This window comes from Vombatus ursinus, unplaced genomic scaffold, assembly GCF_900497805.2.
Source record: "Vombatus ursinus unplaced genomic scaffold, bare-nosed wombat genome assembly UNPS02014784.1, whole genome shotgun sequence".
Lineage (NCBI taxonomy): Eukaryota > Metazoa > Chordata > Mammalia > Diprotodontia > Vombatidae > Vombatus > Vombatus ursinus.
In genome coordinates this window covers 18,806,716-18,823,175 of record NW_020954562.1, presented here as the reverse complement: position 1 = coordinate 18,823,175, position 16,460 = coordinate 18,806,716, and the positions used below count along the sequence as shown (strand labels likewise).

At 36.4% G+C, this 16,460-nt stretch overlaps 1 protein-coding gene across 2 annotated transcripts in view; it reads right to left on the bottom strand.

The window, feature by feature from the left end:
- Nucleotides 1-15,017, bottom strand: part of GLRB (glycine receptor beta) — a 112,914-nt gene extending 97,897 nt beyond the window's left edge. For both annotated transcript variants that reach the window (XM_027866906.1, XM_027866905.1), the window contains exons 1-2: nucleotides 14,970-15,017; nucleotides 13,285-13,428 (exon numbers count right to left, since the gene is read on the bottom strand). In XM_027866906.1, coding sequence (XP_027722707.1) covers nucleotides 13,285-13,406 — 122 coding nt within the window. In that variant the 5' untranslated portion in view covers nucleotides 13,407-13,428; nucleotides 14,970-15,017. The remainder of the gene's footprint in view (nucleotides 1-13,284; nucleotides 13,429-14,969) is intronic.
- Between the last annotated feature and the right edge of the window lie 1,443 nt (nucleotides 15,018-16,460).

The window sequence follows — 16,460 nt, the reverse complement described above, 5'->3', positions numbered from 1 at the left end:
AAGATATTCAATTACTGAGTCCTAAATAGGACTCCTGAGATAGTATTCCATATTTATGCCATTCATTTAGAGATTTTGATAGACATGAATTTGAAATACTTTATTTTATGAAGTAATTTATTTACAAAAATAATTCTGCAGAAGATCAATACTACATGAAATAGAAGTTGCACCTATTTTAGGTAGTTAAATTAAAAAAAAATTTCATGGTCTTTTGTAAGTTCTACTTTCCACCCTACTACATTATAGAAATCACTGCCTCCAGGGTACCAGTGACATACCATGCCACAGAAAACATGTGAGATTTGAAGTCAGAATAGCTTGGTTCAAATCCTAGGCTTGCCATTTGCTACCTGTGTGATCTTAGAGAAGTCTATGGACCACTATGGACCTCAGTTTGCTTATCTGTAAAATGAGGGAGTTTGATTCCATGGTACAGACTCCTTTTGAGCTCTAAAATCAATTTGTTTCATTTGTAAAATTTGACATTAAAAAGTCATCTTCATTTAAGCCTCAGTTCAGGAACCATATTTTTCTTTAATCCTTCCCTCATCCCTGAATATCATGCACATACACAGACACACACACATATCACACATATACACACCTCCTTAAGTTTTCTTAGAGCCTTTTACACTTATTCTAACCTCTCCCACTGTGTTTTGTATATATGAGCTAAGGAATACTAAAGGGTCCCCTGAACTTTGTTTAATATATGATATATAACTATTAGATTATAAATTCACTAAGGGTAGAGACTACATCATTTTTCAATTTAGTTTTTCCAGCATCTAGCAGGGTGCCTTACACATTGTACATGCTTAATAAATACTTGTTGAGTTGAATTGAAACTATAGATATTAAATAGCAAGAAATAAATGTTTCACCACCTAGAAAATGGAAGCTACATAAGACGAGAACTACATATTGTCACCAGGACATCAGGTAATTAATTTAATTTAAAAGTAGAAATTGGGGCAGCTAGGTGGCACAGTGGATAGAGCACCAGCCCTGAAGTCAGGAGTGTCTGTGTTCAAATCCAGCCTCAGACCAAGAAACTTACTAGCTACGACCATGGGCAAGTCACTTAACCTCAATTGCCAAAAATAAATAAATAAATAAAAATAAAAAAAAATAAAAGTAGAAACTCTGTACAGTTTTTTTTTTATTAATTAGAATCCACATTTAACATAAAACAACCAAAGTACAGGTGGAGCCAAGATGGCAGAGCAGAAGAATCATGACCACCAAGCTCTATAAACATTCCCCTCCAAACAACTTAAAAACAATGCCTCAAATCAAATTCTGGAGCAGCAGAGTGAACAAAAGGTTGGAGTGAAACATGCTTTAGCCCAAGACAACATAGGAAGTCTGAAGGAGAACCCTTGACACAAGGGTGAGGAATGGACCATGGAGGAAACGCCAGTGGTGGGACTTGGTGGTGGCCATACAATCAGCAGTAGCTTTGGGAGGTCTCCAGCCAGAGATGGTAAGAGGATCAGGCAAATAGTCAGAAAAAGTTTATAAAGGCCCATTGTGCCAACACTGGGAACAGGACCAGATGCTGCTTAACAACTCCATTCTCTATACCCACTTCCTGGTCAGAGTTAAAGGCAGAGAGAAGCATTTTTGGTCATGAGGGAGCAAGATACCTGAGGAGCAACAATGCTTACAGTGCCAAGGGAGCAGGGGCCTTTCCTAGGTATGGACCAGAGTGTAGACCAAAAGAGCAGTGACCACACCTCTCCTCAGATCACACAACCTTAGAAGTACCCAAAACTTTCAAAACCCCAGAACTAGTGCTGAAAACAGGAGTGTAAAAAAATTCTGAAGCTTGGGACAGTCCACCCTCCCCCAACCCCAGTAACAGAGCCCAATTTTAACATAAAGTTCAAAGTCAAGAAATAGACTAGAAAATGAGAAAACAACAACAACAAAAAGTAACCTAACTCTAAAATCTATAAAGGTGACAGGGAAGATCAAGACACAATTTCAGAAAATAATTATGTCAAAACTGCTACTAGCAAAGCCTCAAATAAAAACGCGAATTGGACAGAAGCCCCAAAAGAATTCTTGGAAGAGAGAGGACAGAGCCAAGATGGTGGAGTAAAAGCAGTGACTTGCTTAAGCTCTCCCCTAGACCCCTCCAGATACCTGTAAAAAATGGCTCTAAACAACTTCTAGAGGAGCAGAACCCACAAAAAGACAGAGTGAAACAAATTCCCAACACAAGACAACCTGGAAGGTCAGCAGAAAAGGTCTCTCGTGCTGGGCTGGGAGAGGAATGCAATTCAGTGTGGGCCACATCAGTGAAGACCAGGCCTCAGCAATCCTGAAGCAGGCCTCAGGGACTGAATCATGGGCAGTTGTGGCAGTTTCTAGACTTCTCAACCCACAAACACCAAAGACAACTTAGAAGGTCAGTAGGAAAGGTCTATAGACCATAATGAGAGAGGAACTTGGTCCAACTCCAATCCTGGTACAGTCCCAGGGCAGTGGCTGCTTCTAGAGCTCTCAGCCCACAGACAGAGGGGGGATCAAGTGGCTGACCAGAGGAGGATTTCAGAGATCTCTTTGCTGGTACTGAGGCAGGATTCTTTTGCTTTGCCCATGCTTGGATCTGGGTTGCAGTTCTGGGTGTGGTCCTAGGACAAGGAGGAGTGCTGGCATGGTGGAGCCTGTGGTGGCAGTAGAGAGGGAATTCCCCCTCACAGTTCTAAGGCAGAAAAACATGTTTGTGGTCAATCATAGACCAGAGCCCAGGCCAGGAAAGAAGTAAACACCTCACCCTTGATCATACCACCTTGGAAAAACTGAAAATTTACAGGTCCTTAGAAGTATCTCTGAAAACAGCTGCAAGAAACTCCCAAAGCTTAGGGCAGTACATTCTCCACACTGGAAGCAGACCCCTACTTTAACAAAGAATTTAAAAGTCAAATAATTGGCTGAGATCATAAGCAAACAGTGCAAAAGATGTCAGACCATAGAATTTTACTTTGGTAACAAATAAGATCAAAACACACAACCAGAAGAAGACAATGAAGTCAAAGCTCCTACATCCAAAGCCTCCAAGAAAATATGAATCAGTCCCAGGCCATGGAAGAACTCAGAAAGGATTTTGACAAGCAAGTAAGAGAAGTAGAGGAAAAACTGGGAAGAGAAATGACAGTGATGCAAGAAAATCATGAAAAACAAATCAACAACTTGCTATAGGAGACCAAAAAAAAAAAATGCTGAAGAAAATAACACCTTAAAAAATAGATTAACCCAAATGGCAAAAGAGGTTCAAAAAGCCAATGAGGAGAATGCCTAAAAAAACAGAATTAGTCAAATAGAAATGGAAGTCCAAAAACTCACTGAAGAAAATACTTCCTTAAAAATTAGAATGGAGCAGGGGGCAGCTAGGTAGCACAATGGATAGAACATCGGCTCTGGATTCAGGAGGACCTGAGTTCAAATCTGGCCTCAGACACAAAACTCTTACTAGCTGTGTGACCCTGGGCAAGTCACTTAACCCCATTGTCTAGCCCCCCCCAAAAAATAATAAAATAAAAAAAATTAGAATGGAGCAAATGGAAGCTAGTGACTTTATGAGAAATCAAGACATTGTAAAACAAAACCAAAAGAATGAAAGAATGAAAGAAGACAATGTGAAATATCTCATTGGAAAAACAACTGACCTGGAAAATAGATCCAGGAGAGATAATTTAAAAATTATCAGACTACCTGAAAGCCATGATCAAAAAAAGAGCCTAGACATGATCTTTCAAGAAATTATCAAGGAAAACTGTCCTTATATTCTAGAACCAGAGGGTAAGATAGACATTGAAAGAATCCACTGATTACCTCCTGAATGAGATCCCCAAAGGAAAACTCCTAGGAACATAGCCAAATTCCAGAGTTCCCAGGTCAAGGAGAAAATATTGCAAGCAGCCAGAAAGAAACAATTCAAGTATTGTTGATATCAACAATCAGGATAACACAAGATTTAGCAACTTCTACATTAAGGGACTGGAGGGCTTGGAATATGATATTCCAGAGGTCAAAGGAGATAGGATTACAGCCAAGAATCCCCTACCCAGAAAAATTGAGTATAATCCTTCAAGGGAAAAAATGGACATTCAGTGAAATAGAAGAATTTCAATATTCTTGATGAAAATATCAGAGCTGAATAGAAAATTTGACTCGCAAATACAAGAATTCTTGGAAGAGCTAAAAATTGTTTTCAAAATCAAATAAGAGTAGTAGAGGAAAAATTAGATAAAGAAGTAAGAGCAAAGGAAGAAAATTATGAAAAAACAATTAGTGACTTGGTAAAAGAGGAACCAAAAAAATAAAGAAAATAGCACCTTAAAAATAGAATTGGCTAACTGGAAAAAGAAGTACAAAAGCTCACTAATGATAATAATAGTAACAATAATTGCTTCAAACTTAGGACTGAGTAAATAAAAGCTAATGACTCCATGAGACATCATGAAGTAATAAAATCAAAGAATAAAAAAAAAAGTAGAAGACAATGTGAAATACCTAGCGCAACTGACCTGGAAAATAGATTGAGCAGAATTATTGGACTACCTGAAAGCCATTATCAAAGAAAGAGCCTAGACATCATATTTCAAGAAGTTATCAAGGAAAGCTGCCCTGCTATCTTCAAACCAAAGGGCAAAATAGACATTGAAAGAATCAACTAATCATCATATGAAAGAGATCCTAAAATGAAAACTTCTAGGAACATAGCCAAATTCCAGAGTTCCCAGGTCAAAGAGAAAATACTTCAAGCAGTCAGAAGGAAACTATTCAAACATTGGGGAGCCACACAAAATTTAGCAGGTACCACACTAAAATAGCAGAGTGGTTGGAAAGCAAAGGAACGAGGATTACAACCAAGAACAACCTACTCAGCAGAACACAATATAATCCTTAAAGGGAAAAAATAGATATTTAATGAAATAGAAGACTTCAAGCATTCAGGATGAAAAGACCAAAGCATAATAGAAAATTTAATTTTCAAATTAAAGACTTAAAAGAATTATAAAAAGGTAAATATTAAAGAGAATTCATGAAACTTAATACGGTTAAAACAATAAAAGTAGTTATCTTTTAATTAAAAATGCCTTTTGCTTCTTTGTGTTGTAAAGATGATCCAGGCTTCCTGAAAGCCAAACCAGTACAATGGAAACTCTAATAATTCTGACCAGTCTGGAAAAGTTCTGAATATGAACCCAAAGACAGATGATACATGCCATCTATGGCAAATTGGCTTGGACCTAGCTAGATTTGGACCAGTCAACCAGACTGGCTTTAAGGCAGGGGTCCTTAATTTGGAGTCTGTGAACTTGTTAAAATATACATTTGGATTACTATTATTCAATATAACTGGTTTCCTTATATTTCAATATAATCGGTAATCCTTTGTATTTTATTTTATACATTTAAAAACATTATTCTCAGAAGAGCCGAAAGGTTTTGCCAGACTGTCAAAAGGGCCCATAACATGAACAAAAATGATTAAGAACTCCTGCTGTAGGGTGATGAATTTTTCAACCATAGGAACTCCCAAAACTGTCTGTTGAGAAATAGAGTTGTAATTTGTGTCAGTAAAAAAAAAAAAACATACCAACAAAATGACAAATACTTGAAGTATGAATTATCATCCTCACAGCATAAGCTATTGATATTTTGATTAGTCTACACTGTACTTGAGTATGTCAGGCAGACAGCAAGAAGAGGAAACTAAATTCAAGTCAATCCATGCTGCTACTTATAGAAAATCTCTTAGAAATCTGGCACAGAAGGACATTAGCCATAATAAATTTTAGGAATGTTATGTGCTTTTCAGGTACCCTTAGTATTCCTGTGGTACTTTATGACAGATATTAAGAGGCACTAGCAGTCAAAATATTGTGATAATCTACCTATTAAAAAGGGTATACTATAATTCATTGAGAAGAGAAGATAAAACATCTTTCAATACTGATGTTCAATACATTCTTGCAAAAAAGGAAATAGCATTAACTCCACTGAGTAAGTAGAACAATTGGTACAAATAAAAAAAAGTATGTGCCCTTTCCATTATACCTGTTGCATCTATGGTAAAGCCAAAATAAGAATGGAGCCTATCTCTATAACAGTGGTTAAAAACAAAACAAAGAAAAGAAAAACTCCCCCAGTCTCCCCATCATCTTCATTCCCTCCCTCCCCTTCCCATAAACATTTTGACCATAATACAGCCAGGAAAAAACAAAGTTAAAATATGCCAACATTACAGTATGTTAGTACAGAAGCAATACTTCTCTAGATCCATTTAAGGACACAGTGTTATCTTATGTCATGCACAGAAAATAGACAAAAATGGGAGATGGAATACTCACAAGCTAAAGTTTCAACATCTGACATGGAACAATTTAATTATTAGCTGGACTAGAACCTTAGGTCATGAGCTAGCAATCTCTCCAGAAATTGGAGGAAGTGTAAAGGAAGGAAGGGAATAAGCATTTATATAGTGCCTAGAATGTGCATACTATTTATATAGTGCCTAATGTTCCCCCTCAATTTTTAGTAATGCATTGTACTATTTTTTTTAATATTATCTCATTCGATCCTCATAAGAACCCTAAGAGGTAGGTGATATTATTCTCAGGTTACAAATGAGGAAACAGATGCAAACAAATGTTAAGTGACTCGCTCAGGGTCACACAGCTATTACGTATCTCAGGTGAATTTGAACTCAGATTTTCCTGACTTCAGGCCCAGTACTCTGTATACTAATGGCACTCCTGAGCTCCCTCTGCAGAAAACAAATGTATCATATCTTCCAGACTTTAACCTAATGATAGAAAATGTGTTTCATTAAGTTAGCATAAGTTTTTTATAGATTAGCACAAAGGACAGAGCATGGGAATTGGAATCAGAGGACGAGAGTTTGAATATCATTTCTGTGTAACCCTGGGCAAGTCATTTTATCTCTAGAAATTTTAGCTTCTCCATCTGTAAAATGAGATGGTTGGATGAGATGGTCTTTAAGATCCTTTGTAGGTCTAGCCCTCGAATAGTTTTCCCTAAGAATAATAAAAACTATTTATGTTATATTTTACGTTTTAAAGTGTTATTCCTCAGAATTATCCCATAAAGTAGAGAAAATCATCATTTTATAGGCAAGGAAACAGGCTCTGAGTCAATAAATGACTTGTGCATAATCATAAAAGCTCAGATGTAACTGAACTGGGACTGAAACCCAAGTTCAGATCTCTTTTAACTGTGTCATGATACTTCTCAGAGAAATAGAATACCATTTTATCAGAGTAAAATACCAACTATTTTTCAGGTAATTTTCTTCAAAAATATTCTTCTGCATTACAACTGGGTAGGGGACACCTAATTCTACATGAGAATATAGCATAAATGAAGGGGCATACATTTTACAAAGCTATGTAAAATCAATTAGGATTTTAAAATGAGCAATATACAGTATTTCACATTATAAATAATAATACTTGAATTATTTGACTGGGGGAAAATGTTGCTTAGCTTATTACTCATGGAATTAATCAGAGTTAACCAGGAAAATAAAAGATAACTTACTTTTTTCAGGTTAAACCAAGAGACTTAACAGTAGATTTAAAAAAAAAAATTATGCTCTTTTGATTTTTGTTTTACCTTAACTTTTTGCAAATTCTATCTGCCTTTGAGGAGTTTGTACACTAATAGGAAAGAGAAACAAAATACAAACTTAAATAGCTTAAACACTAGATATGATATTAATTATTCATAACGGGTACAAAGCAGTATGTAAATCTAAAGCCACAATCACCAAAGAACTTCAGTCTCAGGGACAGAGGAAAGAAGAGGGACAGAAAGATGGGGTTGGCAGCTGGAATTTGAAATAAGTTAGACAAGTGCATAGAGTTTCAATGATAGAAATGGAAAGAAAAAAAATCATTCCAAGTGTAGGGATATTACAAAGCCTGAGAGGTATCTAGGAAACAGTGAGTAGTCCATTTCAGTTGACCCATTGGGTTACATAAAAAACAGTGTGATAAAAAGATAGAAAGATATATAGGAATGCAGCTAGAGAGGGTCTTAATGATACTGATAGTAGGCACTGGTTGGGATGGTGGGGGGAATGGAGGAAGGAAAATATTGCTGAAAGTTTTTGAATAGAGAAGTGATATGAACAGAGATAGATTGCCTGTCTCTCTGTCTGTTTGCTAATGGGTAAAATTTAAAAAAAAAACATAATACTTGAACTATCTGCCTCATAGGTCAAAGAAATCACTTTGTAAACCTCAAAGTACTACAGTGATGGAAGATATTAATACTATTTTCTCCTGATTTTCAAACTACTGAGACAGGTTATATGAAACATCTTCAAAAATTAAAATGAGAAACCTGATAATTATAGATTTGAAAATTAATTTGAAAAGTTCTTCATCAGTTGTAATTTAGTGAGATCTTAAAAAGTACATGAGAGTCATATCTTTTTTCCCCATACTTAGAAAATATAATTAAAATTTTAAGCAAATACAATACTAAAGCTAGAGCTATGCCACAACTGGATAAAAGAGGGTTTGCCGAGCAGGAAGTAATATTCCATAGTCACATGTCTAGAATGAAATTTGAAGTGTTATGTTGACTTTCACTGAAACAAGGATATATTTTATAGGTCCATAACTGGTTCATTGTGATTACATCTGAACACTGCAGACAGTATTCTGGAAAAGAGTCTCTGGACTTGTAGCATATTATACAGGAGGTTGAATGAATAGTCCCCAGATACATTTGGTCCTCCTGCCTTTCTAAGTAAAACTTACAAAAAAGACAACTATTCAAAAAATAAAAAGCAAGAATATTAGATGGATGGCCTATATTTTTAATCCTGAGTTCTTCAATTTGTCTGAATTCCAAAACCAAAGTCATAACATTTGCTATCCTTCAATTTTATATTTTGTGCTTAATTAAAGCAAGTAATTTCAAAGGCACAAAGTCAAAAAATCCCCACACATCATAAGTAAACCAATACTTTTATTTAGAGTCCTTGTTGAAAAAGATGAAGACTAAGGTGCCAATGGGTCTTGCCTAAAGTGAAAGAATTCTTGTTTCATAGGATGGGCTCACATAGAAGAGGCAATGTGATAGAAAGGACATTGAAGCAAGTCAGAAGAGTGGCATCTGGTTCAAGATTCAGCTCTAACATTTACTAATAATGTGACTTTTAGGCAAACCACTTAACATCTCTGAGATTCAAGATCACCATCTGCAAAATGGGAAAACTATTACCTGCTTTGCCAAATTTTCAAGGTCATTGTGAGCCAAATGGGATACAAGATAAAAACTAAAACGTTGAAAAATGTTTTCTTCTTTCACATCAAGATGATTATGAACATATCTTTAAAAAGCAAGGATTTGGTAAGCATATATGATTACATCAAGACCAACACTAATATTATAGGCTTGAATTTAGGTAATCCAGGTAATTTTTGTGGAGGGCTTTTTTATAGTTTTTTTTCCAGTTTACTGCCTTTGCAAAAAGTTAATCAAAGTAAAATTTTAAAATTTCATTTGCAGTTTTTTTTTTACTAATGTAACAAATCACTGGTCTTAGCACTTCACCCAAAAGTCCAAAAAAGCTCACTATCAAATTTACAGAATACTATTGTAAAGTCTTTACATTTCATTCAATATTTAATCATCTATTTGTTACACTATTTCACAGGACGATAGGCAGCATGGTATGGTGGATAAAAAGTGAGCCCTGGAGTCAGGAAGACCTGGGTTCAAATTCTGCTGGGTTCAAATTCATGGCTGCTATATGAGCCTGCCAAGCCACTTAACTTCTCCATGGCCCAGGCAATTCTCTGAGAAGCTCGGCTGGAGAATAGTTGCTGATCTGCATTGGTAGGGGGAGTTTCCTCACTGGAAATTACCTCTACCAATAAAATCACAGATTCAGATATTTCCCTCCCCACTAAAAAAAAATCTAAATTTAATCCTATCAAAAAACTAAGACAACGTGATTATATTATTTCCTAAAGGAAAATACAAATTAGGCACATAATCCATCCATCCATTAATAAGAGTTCTTCATCTTTGTGGGTATGTATGTGTGTATATGTTTGTGACGAATCCCTTTGTCAATCTGGTAATACTTACATGTTTGTCACCTCCATTCATAATTGAAGGAAATGCATTTTAGTTAGAGGTTAGCAAAAGTAAAGATATATTTTCTTTTTCCATCCAGAGGACTTAGCATAATAATATGGCATGTATGACATCAAGGAACCTTATTTTGTGATCTGGAGCAACTAAACACATTTTCTTTAATCACAGCCTAAGAAAGTAAGAATCCCCTTAAGTTCAGAATAGTGTTCAATGAAAATGAAATCAAAGACTTCATTAACACTATGTTCGATGCAAAAACAAATGACTCCAGCCTATGAAATATCAATCTGGTTATACAAATTATAGAAAAGATTCACACAGGTTTATAATTCTATAGCTATATCTGTATGTAGTCATTAACTTTTAAAAATTAATATTTCTGCAAATGAAATTTTATTCTGCAAATATCAGCAACTCTGTGGCACTTTTTATTATGAATACAAGCCTACTTAAGAATTACATAAGAGTCCCGCAAAAACATTTCAAAGCATAGGGATAAGTCACAGCCTCAAATATCCATTATCATAAACATAATCAAAATACTAAAGACAGAGTTTGTCAAGTAATTTGTCAAAATTTCAAGTTGAGGAGTTTCATATTTACCAAAACAGGGTTATTCCATCCTATGTTTACTTGATTTAATTGTAAATTCATGCCCAACAGATGCTATATTTCCTTAACATATATAATTACCTTTGGATAGGCTATAAAGTAATTTGATAGTTGTGTTCTGAAATGAGACAGAATGTTGGAATATGGCACAATTCCTAAGCAATTATGTAACTATTTACTTGGAAAACAAATATATACATACAAAAAACAATCCTCCAAAACACAAATATGGTAGTTGTAAGCCTTTCCAGGGCCATCAGAGATTTGTAAAGATTTTTGAAAAAATTCACTAGGACAATATACTGAAAGTCAACCATTTACAAACAAAGTTACCATCAAATGAAAAAAAAAACATTAACATATGTTGACTATGGTACCTTGAAATCATAATTTTATACATTTTAAATATTTGCTTAAATAATTCAAAGAAGTCCTTTTAAAGGATAGCTGCTTTGGAGGAATAAAACAATGTAAGCACACACAATAAGAGTATATAATCAATTTTCTCCCTTAATGATACAACTGGGTCTGATGATTAAAATACCCAAAGTAAGAAAGGTTCCCAAAATGCTCAATAAAGATGAAATTGTCTAGTACCCTTTACAGACAAAGTATCAAAATGGGACGTGAAGAGTATGTAGTTTATCAATGTCTTATAATCTTTGTTCCTTTCTGTTCTATAGAGAGTAGAAGACATTCTGTGAACATTTAACTCCCCTTTTTCATTCATTCCCATTTTCATTGAGGCTCAACCTAGGTGTCGCCTCCTATGACACTCCTGAATCTCCTCCTCATTAATGCTCAACTCCTCCTCAAATTACCTTGTATTTATTCATCTGTGTACACATTATATACTCTTTTAGAATGAGTACTTCTTGAAGTTGGAGAATATTTTTGTTAGATTTTGTCTTTGCAACACAAACACTTACATTACATTGTAGGAATACAAATAAGTTCTTGTTGACTTATTGAACTGAACTATAGTGGAAGGCAATATGATTGGCAGATGCAGAGCATTCTCTGAACATATGGTGTATCACTGAAAAATATGTGAATTCAATGACTAACAAATAAGCACTCTTGACTTCAGGAGTCTGACAATGACATATGAAGTATGTGTATACACACACATGTGTATATATAGGTGCATATACACCTATATACAGATATGTGTATATATGTAGATGTGTTTATTAAAAAATTGGAAAGTGTCCATAGAAATAAGCTTTTCCTCCACAAGATAAGTGAAATCATTCCAGCATTTTTAGACATTTACTATATAACTCTCTCTATCTACATATACACATACATACACATATGTATAAACAATATCATGTATATATGCATAATATATGTGTATAAACACATATATGCATATTCTAGAACTAGTGCTAATGTTTTTTGTCTTCAGAAAGTAGCCTTTCTCACATAGAACACTTTGCAAGAAAGGATTCCAATATCTCATATAGACCTTCAACCTAATAATGATCTATATTTTCAAGAAGTGATGACACAGGAGTAACATAATGCTGATGATAGAAGTATGGAATATTTTAAATTCATAATTGGTAATACTTTGATCTTCAATGCAAATTGAATTCTCATTACAATTTTACTATATAGGATATAGAGCTACCTATAGGACACCTATGTTTATGCTACAAAATCTTTATTTCACTTACATGCCGATCAATTTTTTAAGCAAAGCTCTTTCAGAAGGTCATTATCCAATGTTATTCACTAGTTACAGGAATTGTACTAGATTTTAAAAAAAATAGTCAACACTGAAACACAAACCAGTGTCTCAGTCATTTGGCATTTTAAATTTACACATTGTCACTGATTTAAAAAAAAAAACACTGTTGTGGAAATGGCCTCATTGACTGTTTTTTTCAGCATATGTTTCCTTAATATATGTGTGTGTATGTGTATAATATCACATTCATGAAAATGGCGAATAAGGTAGCCATAGATATTTCATTGCTTAGGTAGATGTTCATTCATTATACACACACACATACACACACATGTGTGTGTATTTATATGTGTATATGTATATACACATATGTACATACATGCACATATGTGTAGAAAGATTGATAGACAGACAGATAGATAGATAGATAGACATTACACACACACATCCCACAAAGATATCCAGGTCAACTTTAGCAGACTTATTTTCTGGCATATTCTAAAGAAGTATGGTGCTTCAGCAACCCATGAAAAGCTTCCAATCAGAGTAAGGAGGCTATGATGACTTTTTTACTGTCTTATGAGAAACTTCAAAATTTTACAAGCTCATGGCATTTCATTTATTGATTTTTTTAAAGAATGGAAGCTAACCATCCCATTTAACTATCTCTTCACCTTACCTTGTTCTAAATATAAGAGAAACATGTTTAACTCCTAATGGGAAGCATTAGCTTTCATGTTTACAATATCTTCCCTTTAGAGATTTAAAAAAAAGTAAATCACAGCTTGTTTCTGCATATAAAAATATAAAGAACATACGATGGGCACAGATACTGCTTCTTTTTCCCTTTCCCCTTCTTGGAAGACTTCTCTTTAGAATAGGCTTCTTCAACCCAGAAGGAGAATAAAATAAGAAAGAGAATCCCCCAAAAGAACTTCATCTTGAATAAAGTCCAGAATGATCTATAAGAGAGAAAAAACAAATTTTTACATTAGTGAAGTTAATGGAAAATACCTGAATTTCTATTCCAGTGTACATTATTTGTACCAAAAGGGCCTGTATTTTATCTTCTCAGATTTTTAGAGCTCAAACTTCTTCAGTTAAAAATCTGAGTTTAATTACTACATGTTCATCTTCAGCCTATTTAAACTCTTCTCATGAGTGTGTCATACTGAAAAAAATACAATGGATGGAATTCACAAGGACTCATAATGAAAAAGCAGTCACCAAATATGTATGAAATTTTATTAATTTCAATTTTAAAATTTTAACAAATATCAGTAAAGTTAAAAGAAAAAAACTATTGGGATAGTTTGAAACTATACTTCCACTCAAACCTATTCCTACAAGGCTAAACTCAATACCAATCAATAAAAATTTTATTAAGCACCTACTACGTGCCAGGCACATTGGATTATTAAAGTGTTAAATGCAGAAAAGGGTTGTTTTCTTTTCCCAAGGCAGATATTAGCTGGAGAAGGCTTTGCCATAGAGTACTAAAATAAATCATAAAAAGATTGTTCATATAGTCACAGGAAACATTAAAGGAGACAGTGAAACAACAACCATTCTGGGTCACATACCAGAGTCACATCCTCCTTTCCCCTAAAGATCAAGATAGCTTTCTGCCTCTGCATCTTTTACTTTCAGTACCATAAACAGCTTCCTCACTGTCTACCAAAGGGTGAAAAGAAGCATTCCAATTTCTTTAATGCCATTGCATTCTTCCCTCTCTGCCTTAAGAGATATTCATGGTCTCTCAGAAACGTTTTAAATAGTCTTCTTTGTACTTGGCCGTTTCCTAGCCTACTCCCCAAGGGGAAATCCAGTAGGCCCTTGTCTTTGCTGCTTTTACAGTAGACGTGGCTTATCATGACAACTGGAGGAAGGTCTCAGTTGCCACCTACAGCATCAATGACTCCCTTCCACCATTCTAGAGGTGGCACTAGTTCCTTCTAAGACACCCTCATCCATGCCAGTAAGTCCCTCCTTCATTTTGATTCCCTAGGTTTGGGGGTGGGGGAGGGCCTTCCTAAGAGCAGCAGGTTGGAATGTAAACTGTCTTTCTTCCTTCAGCTACCAACCCCCAACCTTTCCAAAATCAGCAACAATGTCTGCTGGGGCTTACTTGCAGAAAGATTGCTGCTGGGACATCCTGCGTCCCAATTTCCCAGCCCCTCTCCCTTTTCCATCCCCAAATGCGCCCAGCCCCTCTCCATCAGCACCCCTGGGTAAGGCAGGGCACTGAAGGTGATAAGAGTTGCAGCGTCTCCTCTCCCCAGGCTCTGATGCCCCACTGTTTCTTTCTCCCCTATACCCCTACGCCGCAGCCCTTGCTTCCCTAAAGGTTTTTACCCCCTTTCCTTGCCCCAGCCTTTCCTCGGTTTATTTAGCCCGGTTCCAAAAACCTAGCCAGTTCGCATGCGTCCTCGGCCCAGACAAGCTCTTCTCCTTCCCCCCCACCCCCCAACCTTCACTTTGCGGTGGTACCCCTGGTACTCACCCCCAAGGCGCCCCCAGCCCAAACCCGTCCACCAAGCGGAAAGCTCGGAAAGCGCGAGGGCCCGTGCACACGTCGTCGACTGAGGAGGCGGCAGCCCGGGGTCCTCGCTGGGCTGCTAGCCTAGCCAAGGGGGCAGTTCTCCCCCTGATGGCCCGAGCCCAGCTACGGCTGACGCGCCTGCTCCGAGCAGCGGAGCCTGCGCCGTAGCGAGAGCGCCCAGCAGCCCGGGCGTCCTCCGGTGCGGTCAGGACCCCGCTGCGGGCATCGCGAAGCTGCAGTCCGGGGAGCAGAGCTAGGATGCAGGCGCGGGGGGAGGAGGGCCAGACTCAGGGCTTCCTTAGCCTAAATGGAGGGAGAGACCGCTCCAAGAAGCTTCGCGGCTTTGGCAAGAAGATAGCACCAAGGATAGCTAAGCTATCAGCGCTTGCATTGAAAAAAAGAGACTATCAGCAGGAGCAGAGACACTTGTTTGGGACGGTGGAATTGGGTGGTCTCGGTGTGTGGCCGCTCAGCACCCGAAGCGGACAGAAATAGGATGTTCTCGTTTTTTTTTTTTTTTGTTTGTTTTGTTTTTGTTTGTTTTGTTTTTGTTTGTTTTTTTTTTGTTTGTTTGTTTTGTTTTTCCAACAGTGTACTTAGATCAGGAAATTTTCCCTAAATTAATCCCTCAATTTCAGTCCCTAAACGCCCCAAAGATTTTGACAAGGCTTATTATCAGCTAAGGTCATCCTTATTAAATTGTTCTGTATTTCATTTCATGGTGAGAAGTGAATTCATGACACATTGTATTATTACCCATGAAGCTCGGATGTGGCCCTTGCTTTCCGAGGGCTGTCAATTCTCGTTTGTTTGTTTGTTTTTCTAACATTTGATACTGTTTGGGGGCAGGCTTCTTGTCAAGGACCGTCGGAGAGGAAATGAGCTTTTTTTTTTCTTCTAACCATGACATGAGTAGACACTGTTTGATTTACTCTTTCTTTTGTGGTTGAGAATGCATTTCAAGGTCTTTCAGTGCATCAAGGTCAACATTATGAAAGTCAATTGGCATTGTGCTGGAGAAGCAGGGGAGTTCTGGTTAACAGAGATTTCCAAATGACAGAATACTGGAAAAAAAATCAGCTTTTCCTAATGACATTATGGTGTATCTAGATAAGGACAGCAAAAATTAAATGATGAAAATATATCATCTTCTTAAGCTTGAACGAGTAGTACTTCATTAAAATTTCAAGTTCTCCTCGGGGCCCACAAATGAAGTAGTCATGACTTTAGACTTTAAAAGTATCTGAAGGCAACATGCAATGATTAAACGTTTGGGTAATAGACCTCATAAGGAAATTCTAAAGGAATTGGGTTTAGATAACCTTAAAAAAAGTAGCTGAAGGAGGGATTTTATCACAATCATTTAAGTATGTGAGGGAATCTTAAATAAGGAATAGGTGATCAGCTCTACAATCCTTGGGCAAGCTAATGAATTTGTTTTAGAAAAAAAAA